Genomic DNA, 14,405 nt, shown 5'->3' with positions numbered 1-14,405 from the left:
AGATCTCACTTTTCAAACTTCGTCTACTCTCCCTTTCTAATTTGCTGTAGAAAATCCGATGAAACATAGAGATCGCTGGACACGCTCGTAGCTGGACATTTAAAAGAAGGTTTCGAAGATCGCTCATGGGATGATCTCACCGCCGCCGAGTAAGTCGAATAGAAATATTCGAGAAACTCCTCGAACAGAAATTCCATACGCTTCGCGAAGAGTCAGTCTCTCGAGTTATATAATTTTCCTTCTTTTTCATTTATTAGACAAATTTTTACCGTTCGACTTTTCTCGAGAGAAATTCTTAAATTTCCCACTCGGGAAAGAAGACGACGACGTTCGAATCCGGAGAGTGAAATTTCCGAGTAAAAGCGCGATGAACGGAGGAGATAATCTCTCGTGAATTTCGATGAACAGATGTTTCTTGGCAAGCGGCATACCTTCGTCCCGATTTCGAGACGATTTAGACCGAAAATGGGCCTTGAAAATGGGGAAAAATCCAATTAGGAAACCTAATTTTCCAATTTCGAATAATAATCGTCACACGCGTGTTTTCTTTCATCGTGGAGAGAGAAGGGAGGGATCGGTTGCGTGCGGTGGATAAGCGAACGATAAAAAAGTAAAAGTCGAGAGCACTTTCGATTCGTCGTCAGACGTCGCGGTAAAAAGTTGCCCGACTCATTAATCGTCTGTTCGAGGCAACGTAATCGAAGCGGTTACATAAATCCATTACGACGGCGAGTTTTCCAAGTGTAGTGCAATTGAATTTTCCCCTCCCTCTGCTACTTTTTTTCGACTCGAGACGATTTTCTTTTCTTTTTTTTTTTCTCTCTTTTTAACAAAATTCAATTCAAAATTCGTTCGTCAATTAAATTTGGATCTTTGGAAGAGTAAGTTCGCGACGACACGAACGAATAATAATTATAGGCGTAGGAAAGTTATTCGCGTGTATACGTATAATGTACGTGTGGTAATGGCAACGTGTAATCAATTTCTACAGCTTGCAGAAAACTCGATCTTATCGATATGCAATTTGTCGAGGGTCGATACAACGTTAGAAGATCGACTAGGAGATGAATGACGCGAAATGGATTCGAGACGCGTGGAGAAAATAAATTCAGCCATTTTTATTCCCATTTGCTCGATGGAAAGAGGTCCGATCCTTCCTTAAATTTAAACGAGTCGTGGCGAATGATCGGTGAAATTCCCTTGAAAATCCATTGAAAAATGGATTCGAAACGCGTAAAGAAGATAAATTTAATCATTTTTGAAGAAAGGATCATCACAATCATTGGACGATAACGAAAGGAGAATCTTTCTAAAATCTTTCGATCCATTGCAAAACGGATTGGAAAACACGTGAAGAAGATTAAATGTAATTATTTTTACGTGAAGAAGGAAACACACAATCATCTCGATGAAAGGAGAATCTTTTCGAAATTTAGACAAATGATGAGGAAATTCGACGATCCATTTGAAAATGGAACACGTGAAAGGGATACAGTTTACTCTCCTTCGTACAATCATCGCGATGAAAAGAGGAGGAAATTTCACGATCCATCGCAAAATCGATTCAAAAACCATGTTGAAAATATAAATTCAATCGTTTTAATCCCTCTTTGCAACGCTCGTCGTATCGTTGAATCGATAAAAAGCTGATTGTTCCTTCGAGGATATTTCCGAAATTGAGACAAACGATGGCGGACGATCGGTGAAATTGCAGCGAAAAGGATGAATAACTGGTAAAAGGTAAAAGGCAGAAAGTGTTTGGCTGCAAAGGGGGACTTTCGATTCGCATCGATGTCGAGGAGGAAATCGTGTGTTCGTTTATAATCGTCATCTCGTTCCTTTCCTGCTCACCATCTTTCTCCTCACCGTGGTCTTTCTCCGTGGTCGCCACACGAGAATCTAGGTCGCACGGCTGCGTTCACCTTCCACCAAAGCAATGTCTTCCAAGGAAGGTCGTCGCTCGTCTGGAAACACTCTCTTCTTTCCCCATCATTTTCCCTTTCTTTCCATTTATCATTGCCCACGATCCATTTCGTCAATCCAGGACTAAACAGTTGTCCTACCGCAATTCCTGATTAATCTCTCATTAATCTTAAATTATCCAATCACGTTTCCAATTATACGATATAACTCTCGATTATTATCGCGCAATATAATTTGTATAATTTTCTTTCGTATCGATTCGATACCTTTTAACCAATGAATTTAATTATATTATTTTCTTAATCATGTTTCATGTATCGACTAGGTATCATCAATGCTTGGCGCAATTTAAGATACAAAAGCAAGTAAGAATATTTATAATTTTATTAATGTTAGTATATTTACTTTTATATTACTGTTGCAAAGATTTTTATATTATTATTATCCCACGATATAGTAATATTGTATTGTAACGTTTTATCACGATATTTTCGATGCTGGAAAAAAATATGTCCTCGCGACAATAAATATATTAAATATCTTCGAGTAAGAAGAATACAAGACTTGAAGACTCATAGTATTCAAGGGGAACGAAAAAAATATCAATATCGATCTTTTCGACGTGAAAATGAATTTCCATTCAATGGATAAACAAAAGGATCGATTCGAGAGATCACTTCGCAAATTTTCAATCGTCAATCGTTTAACATCGAATGCGAAAATGATAATAATATGCCAACAATTTTTATTTTATCCCCCTTTCATACCTATTAATATTAATAATCGCGTTCAAGCGAAAAAATTCATTTATCGCATTTACGTCCGCCAATAATAAAAAAAAAATTGATTTTACCAAACATTCGTATACACGATCTTTCTTTCTTTTTTTTTTTACCTGTAGATACAACAGAAAAAAATCCATAGGAGAGATAATATTCGACGAGTAATCGTTAGCCTATCATCCTCGAGGAATACGGGTAGGCACATTTTTCCATGCAGGAGCAAAACGCATTCTCTAATTAGCCCGCTTATTCCATCGCCGATAATTAATCACGAGCGCAATTAATTGAACGTCCAGATCAATCAAAGCGGCCGCTCCCCCACCGACTAATTACCACTCGTGGCTGAATCCATCTTCGGTCATTGTTCCCTCGAATCATTGTCGTCGCTCGCTCGTATTGTGCTCTGCTTTAGAAAGCGCGTGGAAAGCGTCTTTTTTCTTCTTTTCTTCTTTTTCGTATATGTACGTATTCGACGTTGATTCGAACGAGAAAGAAGCATTCAGCCGAGAGGGGCGAATCTCGTACCATCCACCAGGATAGATAAGTTGATGGATGGACCCTCTCTAATTAGTTATGATATGCACAAGTACAATTAGAAAGCGTATACTCACATGTAGGCAGTTGCTGGGGTATTTGGGCCGCGCGTGTGGTGCTGTGCCTCGCTATTGTGATCTGGAAGAGAAGAGAAGATGCTCGTTAGATCGTCCGGAGAATCGATTAAGGGAGGGAGGGAGGGAGGGGGGAGCAACAGGTGGCGTGGGACAAAGCTTTGACACGAAATTTCCAACTCTTCTTCTTTTTTAATATTTGGATATTATAGTCGGTTAGTGAAATGGTACTGATCTCGAAAAGTGGATTATAAATGTTGGAAATTTCCATCTCTTCTTTTTCTTCTTCTTCTTTTTTAATATTTGGATATTATACTGACTCGTTTAGTGAAATGATTTCGAATGGGAAAAGCGGATTAAAAATGTTGGAAATTGGATCTCTTCTTCTTCTTTTTTAATATTTGGATATTATAGTCGGTTAGTGAAATGGTACTGATCTCGAAAAATGGATTAAAAATGTTGAAAATTTCCATTTTTTTTTCTTCTTTTTTAATATTTGGATATTAGTCGTTTAGTGAAATGATAACGATCTCGAAAAGTGGATTAAAAATGTTGGAAATTGGATCTTTTCTTCTTCTTCTTCTTTTTAATATTTGGATATTAGTCATCTAGCGAAATGATGGTTTCGAATGGGAAAAGTGGATTAATAATGTTGAAAATTTCCATCTCTTCTTCTTTTTTTTAATATTTGGATATTAATCGTTTACTGAAATGATAACGATCTCGAAAAGTGGATTATAAATGTTGGAAATTTCCATCTCTTCTTTTTCTTCTTCTTCTTTTTTAATATTTGGATGTTAGTCGTTTAGTGAAATGATTTTGAATGGGAAAAGTGGATTAAAAATGTTGGAAATTTCCATCTCTTCTTTTTCTTCTTCTTCTTTTTTAATATTTGGATATTAATCGTTTAGTGAAATGGTACTGATCTCGAAAAGTGGATTAAAAATGTTGAAAATTTCCATTTCTTCTTTTTCTTCTTTTTTAATATTTGGATATTAGTCGTTTAGTGAAATGATAATGATCTCGAAAAGTGGATTAAAAATGTTGGAAATTTCCATCTCTTCTTTTTCTTCTTCTTCTTTTTTAATATTTGGATATTAATCGTTTAGTGAAATGGTACTGATCTCGAAAAGTGGATTAAAAATGTTGAAAATTTCCATTTCTTCTTTTTCTTCTTTTTTAATATTTGGATATTAGTCGTTTAGTGAAATAATAATGATCTCGAAAAGTGGATTAAAAATGTTGGAAATTTCCATCTCTTCTTTTTCTTCTTCTTTTTAATATGATGATTTCGAATGGGAAAAGTGGATTAAAAATGTCGAAAATTTCCATCTCTTTTTCTTCTTCTTTTTAATATGATGATTTCGAAAAGTGAGAAAAATTTCCATCTCTTCTTCTTCTTTTTAACATTTGTATATTATAATCGTTTGATGAAATGATAGTAATATCTCGAAATGGGAAAAGTGGATTAAAAGTGTTGAAAATGAAGGGTAGAATTCGATACTGAAAGAGCGCGTTATCGATGAAAAAAGTCGTTGCGAAAATGTCAGGTAACGCATGATTCGACTGATCTCTCTCTCTCTCTCTCTCTCTCTCTCTCTCTCTTTCTCTCTCCGCTCGCGGCACGTATGAATCGTGAGATTTTACAGCCGCGTTTTCTCATCGATTAAACTTGATTATCATCCACGAGGATCCGGTTGTGGAAAACGATGTGCCGATAAAACGCACTTCTTCGAGGACAATCTCGAGAACATCTATCGTGCTATCTTAATTCTTCTCTCTCATCAATTGATCATCGTGCCCTGCGAAATTCAAATTTCTATTAAGGGGTTGCAACAATAAGATAAGGTTAATTCTCGAGGAAAGATGGTAAAAAATTTCATCGTGAAGAGGGCGACCCCCGATATCGTTCGAAATTAACTTTGAAGGCGTAGCGTTGAGGACAGGCAACGAGCTCGTCGATGATTAATTTCATCCGTGAAATCCTAGCCCCGCTGTTCGTAACAAGGTTGTATTAGAAACAAGGCAATAATGGACAAAGGACGTTCTGAGCCTGATTCCTTCCTAATTACATTATCCCAAAGATGGTAAAGCCAAACATTGATTAGTTTCGAGCGAATACGTAATCGCTTATCGTTTGTCGCGAAAACACCCTCCATATTCGAATCGAATGGATCTCGTTGGAGATTAAATAATGAATAAGACGATTCGTATTCTTCTATAGCGCACAATCTTTATCCAAATTTCTCGTCCCCTGATCTTAGGATAATCCGTAATTATACGGATTGGTTCACAAATATCGTTGATCATCGTCTGTGATAATCGTGAAAATATCATTTCGAGACAGAAGAGATCCATCTTCCAGCATAACCAACATTATTAGAATTAAACGCGAGTATTGGGTTCCAAGCGTCGTAATTATAATCGTCATTGATACTCGTGAAACGAGCAATCGATTCTCGCAAACTTGGAGAGAGAATTGTAGAAGAAGTAGAATCGTAAAATCGTTTGATTTAGAACGCGTGAAACGTTCTCCAAGCGATTGGACGATGACGGTGAACGAAGCAAGGGCAACGGAGAGACACCTCTTACTCCCTCGACACACTTTTATTTTCCGATCCGCGCCGATTTAGGTATCGACGTGTTACGTGTACACTGGCACGGCCACCGTCGGGATTAGGTGAGCGTGTGTAATCGTTGCGTCCGTTTCTTTTTCTGTACCCGATGGACCCGATGGACGGTCTCGAAGACAGGATCCACGCAACCCTGAACTGGTTTCGTTTCCAATAGCGTCGTTCTAAATCGATGGATGGAATTTTTCCTTCTCTCTCGCTTATTACGATCCCATATCGGTGAAATAAATAAATCCAACTCGGCTCTCGGAGTGGAAAGTGAGAGTTGGCGTGTACGATTCTTCTCACACATCGAAAGACAGCGTGCCATGAAAACGCGCGTATTGGAGAAATTGTCTAATAAACACGAACACGTTTTTAATATATATATATATATATATATATATATATATATATATATATATATATATCGGTATGAGGTGATGAAAGTGGTTTAACGACTATTTTCGCATATGCTGGGATATGAAGCAAAGTATCGAATCGTTTAAATTCGAGTAATCCATCCATTAATATACAGCATTGCATCAAAGTATCGAATCGTTCAAATTCGAGTATCCATCCATTAATATAACATCAAGGCAAAATATCGAATCGTCCAAATTCGAATATCCATGAATTAATATAGCATCAAGACAAAGTATCGAATCGTTCAAATTCGAATATCCATCAATTAATATAGTATCAAGGTAAAATATCGATTAGTTCAAATTCGAGTATCCAACCATTAATATAGCATCAAGGCAAAATATCGAATCGTCCAAATTCGAGTATCCATGAATTAATATAGCATCAAGGCAAAGTATCGAATCGTTCAAATTCGAATATCCATCAATTAATATAGTATCAAGGTAAAATATCGATTAGTTCAAATTCGAGTATCCAACCATTAATATAGCATCAAGGCAAAATATCGAATCGTCAAATTCGAGTATCCATGAATTAATATAGCATCAAGGCAAAGTATCGAATCGTTCAAATTCGAATATTAATATATAGCATTGTATCAAGGCAAAGTATCGAATCATTCAAATTCGAATATCCATTAATATAATATAATATCCATAATAATCCAATAATAACATCAAGATAAAATATCGAATCGTTCAAATTCGAGTATTCATTCATTAATATAGCATCAAGGCAAAGTATCGAATCGTTCAAATTCGAGTATCCATCCATTAATATAGCATCAAGGCAAAGTATCGAATCGTTCAAATACGAATATCCATCAATTAATATAGTATCAAGGTAAAATATCGATTAGTTCAAATTTGAGTATCCATTCATTAATATAGCATCAAGGCAAAATATCGAATCATTCAAATTCGAGTATCCATCCATTAATATAGCATCAAGACAAAATATCGAATCGTTCAAATTCGAGTATCCATGAATTAATATAGCATCAAGGCAAAGTATCGAATCATTCAAATTCGAATATCCATTAATATAATATAATATCCATAATAATCCAATAATAACATCAAGATAAAATATCGAATCATTCAAATTCGAGTATCCATCCATTAATATAGCATCAAGGCAAAATATCGAATCATTCAAATTCGAATATCCATTAATATAATATCCATAATAATCCAATAATAGCATCAAGACAAAATATTGAATCATTCAAATTCGAGTATCCATGAATTAATATAGTATCAAGGCAAAGTATCGAATCGTTCAAATTCGAGTATCCATCCATTAATATAGCATCAAGGTAAAATATCGAATCGTTCAAATTCGAGTATCCATGAATTAATATAGCATCAAGGCAAAGTATCGAATCATTCAAATTCGAATATCCATTAATATAATATCCATAATAATCCAGTAATAGCATCAAGACAAAATATCGAATCATTCAAATTCGAGTATCCATGAATTAATGTAATATCAAGGCAAAGTATCGAATCGTTCAAATTCGAGTATCCATCCATTAATATAGCATCAAGACAAAGTATCGAATCGTTCAAATCCATTCATTAATATACTGCATTGTTAATATCAAAAGAAAGAAGAAGAGGAAAGTGATATTGGATTAAAAATTTTATCGTAGATTTTATTACAGAATTTGCTTGATCCCAGGGTGCAATTATGTTCGTGTCAAATCGTGTCACGGCAGGGTGAAGCCGGAGAAACAGGAGCAATAGAGCTCGTGTTATACCGGAGAAGTTTATTCCTCCTCGTGGGCCTTTTGTCGGATAAGTGGAATCGCGCACGCAGAATCCTCCTCCTCCTAGCCTGAATCGAACCACGGGCAAAATTTAACAATTACGAACAAAGTTACCTCGATAATTTATTGTTCAAAATATAATATAATTGTGATGACAAACGGCCGAGGTTATATAGTTATCAACTTTATAATGACTAGCAATAAATGTCATTCGAGAGTTTTTAATAAGTAATTATTTTTTAATTTTTAACCAGCTACTTTTTCAACATTTTGAGTTAATGCCCGACTATGGCGTGGGGACAGTGACGGGTAACATTTAACACTTGAACAAACTTGCTTCGATGATTTGTCGTTGAAAATATAATATAATAACAATCGGAAATAATTGTAATGGCAAACGGCCGAGGTTTATATACGATCGACGATTCTATAATATTCCATAATAGCTAGTAATAAATGTCATTTTAATAAGTAATCACTTAAAGAACAACTTTATTCGAAATTTTTAACTTAGCTACTTTTTTCAACTTTCGGTTAATGTCCGCTCGAAAGTTTCCACTCCATCCGTGATGATTCCAATTATTCACATAATCTCAAGGACGCGGTGCAAAGTGCAGTTTTGCATCGAGTAATCTGCATCGAGGATGAGACTGATCACCGATGGAAAACGTTTCATGGATATTATTATATTTTATCATATTCGAAGACGAAACTTTCGAAAACGATCCTCGAATGTAATCGCACTGACCGATGATTTATCCAGGTATACAAACTATACATCTTGCGATAAAAAAAAAAAATGATGAAAATACACTTTCCTTCTTTTCTGTTTATTCTAAAGATTGAAAGATCTTGTGGTTGTCATACTTTAAAACATATTTCTTCGAGATTGATGATAGATATACACAAAATCTAAATCTGGATATTGTTTTTTATTCGTTCAACCTTTTTTTTTTTTTTTCGAAACCTCGAACGAGAGAGAATATTTGCATAATCGTATTTTGTAACAGTACTCCCGGATCGAAAAACCCGAAGATCGAAGCCTTCGCTTTATCGCTCGAAGATGAAACTTTACTTAAGATAATTACAATTACTGATTTGCCAAGCCCTGCGATAAAAAAAAATAATGGAGATATCCCACGTTTCCAGAGAATATTTACATACTCGTATTTTTTTATTCTCGAAAAAATGAAAGTCTCTCTTATACCACTTTGTGGTTAAAAGAGATTTCCTCTTCCGTTCCGAGTAGCCGATAAATATACGGTAAATGTGCACAGAGGATGGAGGAAACAATTTTAAAATAATCGATCCCATCCTTTTCTTCGTCGATTAACATGCGATCATCTCGCGGCCATTAACCTCGAGACTATTTTTCTTTTCTTTTCTTTTCTTTTTTCGATCGAGGGGTCCTCCATCGTACGTTGTAATCTAGCCCGAGGGCAGCCGAGTTATCAAGTGGATCAATGGGTAATCGGATCGACGTAGATGGCGGATCTAGCGTAGGCAGAGATCTCCTTGAGAACGCCTCCCATCGCGCTGGATCCTGGTGGCGCATAACGCAAGTCGCATTATTCACTCTACCCTATAAGTATCTCTCCGTGACGTCATTGTTCTAACGTGCCTCTTGGATCGAATGCAAAAATATCTCGATTAACCAGTCGAGTTATTTCTTCTTTATTTATATTTACTTTCAAAATTGAAGTAAAGTTGGTCGCGTTAGTTGCCTCGATAATTTATGCTCGAAACGTGATAATAATAATTGTAATTGTCGAAGAAGAACGCTTTCCTAGAACGAAATTCTACCGATTATTCGATTATAATTAAGCTACACGAATAAAATTGTTCGAGCGTTTTAATAAGTAGCTACTTGAAAACTAACTTTTAATCAAAATTACTTTTTCAAAAATATCTCTCCAAAAATCGAAAGATTAAAACTCCTTATAATCGTCTTAAACGTTCGCGAAACGATGGAAGAAGTTGCGAAACTGGAAGATTTATAGATATTGAGCATTGTCGAACGTGGGTGGTGTACAGAAATTCGAAAATTCTGCCCCGTCCAGAATTCGGATTTATTCAAATACGAGCGCCCTTGCGAATCACGCAAGCCGATGAGTTTCGAATGGATCAGATTAAAAGAAAAAAATCATTTTACGCAATGACTCGTTCTAAACTTGGCCGCGTCACTCACTCACGACTTTCTCTCTCGAGCTAAACAAACCCGTGATTTTCTATTGACCGCTCTCCGTGATAATGTTCTCTGTTCCGTCCGTAACTGGAAAAAATCGCAATTACTCCATCCTTTCGGATTAATCTTGTTTTCGACAAGTTGCAAGAGTAAGAGATCTTGAAACGCCACAACAATCTCATCACGTACGCAATAATCGTACGGTTTGCTATTTGTGACGTGGAGAGATTCTTCGTAAATTTTATAATTTTTTTTTTTTTTTAATAATTTGAACACGTTGTTCAAATTAAAAATCGTTCGTGTACTGGGCAAAGTTGATCAAAAATGGATAAACGAATGTAAATAATTTCGACGAAAAAGATAGTTGGAAGGTAACGTGTCGACACGTTAGTATATATTATTCACTGCTGGAAAGAAGTTTCGCGATACAAGAGATGTCCTTCGCTAGGATCGTCTATTTCCCCCCCCCCCTCTCCCCCCCACTTCAAACGCTTTGTTGACAATCTTGACACCTGACACGCGTCACAATAGTGGAAGAGCTATAACTTGAACATTCGAAATCGTAAAAATTATATTTTATTTACGTTGTGATAATCATCCAAGATTGGAAACTAAAATATTTTCGAAACTATCAATTATTTTTTTATACAATATTAACATATGTCCAGCTCGTATTCGTACATGCACAATTATTATATCCCAAACAAACTGGAATATAAAATTTAACATTTGTAAATTATTGTTACAAATAATAATTACATATTTTTAGAAAGAAGTATAAAAATATTTTTTTATATTATACCGATACGTTAGAATTATTCTGGAATTCTTCCATGCCATATGTCATGGATGCATTAAAAAATTAATTAGAAAAATTTCGAACAATTGCTTATTAAAACACTACCACTGGATAACATTTATTCGTAGATCGATGAATTATCGAAATAACTTGTGCGTGACGTTTATTCCTAACTTCAATTATTATTTTTGCCCGTCAATTCAGCTATTGCATCGAGATGCGAATACGGATCGTTTTGGATCGGTATACGTGACGAAACACGACGAATGGTCAGAAAGAAAAATACGTTTCTTCCACCGTTTATATCGTTTATATCGTCTTCTAAACAGCGACCAAAGTTCAGGCTGTGAACGTGTGAACTGCTCGTAAGGGAGCGTTTAGCGGTTCACTTCCGGTATTGGCTATCCCATCCTATCGACTTCACAGTGAAACGTTTGTGAAAACGAGCTCGGGAGATACCTCTTAAGAGATCCCGCGCCGATATTTAAAAGAACACCGAGTAAAAGTAGGCGTGGCCAACGACGGATTGTCTCTCTTTCTCAGGCGTGCGCAAATGTTTGCCAACACTTTGAAATTTCTGTCTATCCTCCGTGTGCTGTGTGTCCTCGTTGATTTTTACGCGAGGACACGTTTCCCTAGTTTTTGGTTTTCTCTTTCTTTCTTTCTTTTTTTTCTCTTTTTCTTTTCTCTCACTGAAACTACACCCCTTCCCTCCCCTTCGAGTCCTTTCAAGATGATTTCTTTTCAAGATTTATGTTCCTCGCGAGAAGATACAAGAAATTTCTTCTTTTTTTTTTTTTTTTTTTGGAACTCCGTTGTTCTCGAGTGCGCCGCAAACGTTTGCAACGTCCTCCTCGAGAGGGCGTCCAATTTTTGTCGTCGAGAATTTGCTTTCAATCCCGTTTTTTTTTTTTCTCTCTCTCTCTCCTTTAAACGCGTTCAAATATCCATTTGAAAATTCAATATTTCTTCGACGTCCATTGTTTACTTTTACTCGCGAAACTACTTTCTTCTCGCGAACTTGCGAGTTTTTATTCTTTCGGATTTACTTTGCGTTATATCGTTTGTACACGCGTGTAAACACATTCGCTCTCGAGATTGGCGAGTTGTTACGAAATGGGGGGGGGGGGCGGGGAGGAAGAAGAAAAAAGAAAAATGTCTCGTTCCGGCAAACCGGCATTTAAAGGCATTTTAAAAACCGGAAGAACTTGAGAAACGCCCACTTGTTTTGAATTGCCCGCGGTCGACGGCATAATAATCGGTATAATCGTTGAAATTTCAACGTGGTTGTCGATTATTAAGCGTTGCGCAGACCCATTATTCCAACCTTCTGAATGGGTTAACGACATCAAACCCGCCGGTCTCTTTGTCAAGAGAGACATCGCTTCGTTTTTTACGAGGCGTTGTTTGCTATGATTACCATAAAAAGAACGAGCATCCACTCGAATTACCTCGTGCAGTCTTCATTTCGTGCTCGAGGGGCAATACGAAAGTTTGCAACGCTTGTTAAACACGAGTTTGTAAACGAGAAAGAAAAGAAAAGAAAAGAGAAAAAAAGGAAAACCATGTCAAAGCAATCGATGACAATATTCATGGTTTTTATTTTATTTCGAGGGGAAAAAGTGAATTTGATTTCGTCGCACGACAATTCAGCCCAACTTTCACGAATTGCAAATAATCGAAGAACAATTTAATACACGTTCGAACGAGCTGTTTGAAAATTATTCAAAGAGAATTGTTGAAAAATTGCAGCCATCTCGACGACGATTTTCCTAGCAACTTGCGTCGTACCAACAAAGAGGATTACATAATTCCCCGCATTCCTGCCCAACGTACTTCTCCTCCCCCCTCCCTCTAGTCGAGTTTATTTTCCGTACAATTCCGTCGGGAGAAAGGTTATTACGAATTACAGAAAATCGAAAAATGGATGGCACGAAGAATCGAGTTTGAAAACCAGCTGATTTCAAACTTGAGTTAGCGGCGAAAGGTTGATCAAAGGTTGCAGGGGAATTTCGTAGCGTGGCATTGGTCGCACTTATATATACCCGTGCATTTCGCGTTGCACGTTCAAGGAATAAATTTGATTCGAGTGATAAGAGAGAGAGAGAGAGAGAGGAATAAAACTACGATTCTATCGAGTCTATGAGAAAGCGCGTGCACCCAATTTCGTATCGTCGTAGCAAAGGATGGGATTCTTTCTTACTTACCGATAAAAATGCCAATGCGACTCCCCGCCAGTCCATGGCTAAAATAAAAGAGAAAGTCTTATTAATAACTGGGTCGAACTCCCGTGAGTACGATCGACCGTGCAAAAAAAAAAAAAAAGAAAGAAAGAAAGAAAGAAAGAAAGAAAAACACTTGCGACGAGAAAAAAATCGCACGATTATCCACGTCTCTTTCGATCGATACATTCACTCGATATCAATATACATCGTATCAATTATATATGTCTTTATCGCGCACCACAATGCAATCCGAAAGATCTCTTCTCCTCTGCTCGTAAGAAAAAAAAGAAAAAAAAGAAAAAAAAAAATCGGCAAAATTGGACGAGATATCGATCTCGCGATCTCGAGCCGAAGGAGGGGAGGGGGGAGGATTCGTGAGAAAATGGCGGGAAATCTCGGGATCAAATTCGAGGAAATGGAGATTGGGTTCGATAATTTCGAAGGGACAGAGAGGGAGAAACGTTTTCGAGGTGGTTAGTAGAGCTGTGCGATCGCGAGAAAGCGACGCGGTGTTTCGCGAAGGTGGAACATAACGCAACGTTCACTTTTTCGAGCAGGAGGAGAGGCCGGTGCACGGAACAGGAACGGCCTCGGCCAACAACGAGCTGGACCACCGTGCTCGATCGAACCGTGGTGCCATTTTCGCCACTCCCACAACCGCACCGTTTCCCTTCCGATTTTCGTTTGAACACGGGCTCGCGACCAGACGAATCGCGGGATATGCGGAACGCTGCTGGCCGATCGACATCCCGCGAGCTTCTGCCACCTTTTCTTTCCACCTTGTTTCTCGCCGCGGCCAGGAAAGCCAGGCTCGTGCCTCGTGAACCGATGCACTTGGGAGCCGTCCAGGGCCGTACGATCTCTCTTCCACTCCTCCTCCCTTTCACTTTCTCTTTTCTTTCGGAAATTTATTTCCCCCCCCCCCCCTGGAAATTTTCGTTCTGGAGGGGAAAAAAAAGATATATTTTTGCAATCTTTATATGAAACGATCGATACCTCTCCTCCTCCTCCTCCTCCCTCCTTTTTGTCGTACGTTTTATTTCGCGCGTAAAAAAAAGAATTCTTTCGAAT

The 14,405-nt window shown here is 37.3% G+C and overlaps 1 protein-coding gene across 3 annotated transcripts in view; it reads right to left on the bottom strand.

Annotated features, from left to right (window-relative positions):
- pio (zona pellucida domain-containing protein piopio) overlaps positions 1-14,405 on the bottom strand; it is a 66,782-nt gene that overhangs the window by 49,896 nt on the left and 2,481 nt on the right. For 2 of the 3 annotated variants that reach the window (XM_086908928.1, XM_003694746.4), the window contains 2 exons: positions 13,317-13,354; positions 3,317-3,377 (listed from right to left, as the gene is read on the bottom strand). In XM_086908928.1, coding sequence (XP_086765054.1) covers positions 3,317-3,377; positions 13,317-13,352 — 97 coding nt within the window. In that variant the 5' untranslated portion in view covers positions 13,353-13,354. Of the gene's footprint in view, positions 1-3,316; positions 3,378-13,316; positions 13,355-13,471; positions 14,119-14,405 lie in introns of those variants that run through there. The other variant, XM_086908926.1, reaches the window with a different exon arrangement.

This window comes from Apis florea, unplaced genomic scaffold, assembly GCF_048593485.1.
Source record: "Apis florea isolate Af1SG1 unplaced genomic scaffold, ASM4859348v1 contig_3081_pilon, whole genome shotgun sequence".
Classification (NCBI taxonomy): domain Eukaryota; kingdom Metazoa; phylum Arthropoda; class Insecta; order Hymenoptera; family Apidae; genus Apis; species Apis florea.
Note: the sequence above shows the minus strand (reverse complement) of the source record. Positions and strands in the feature narration are given on the sequence as shown.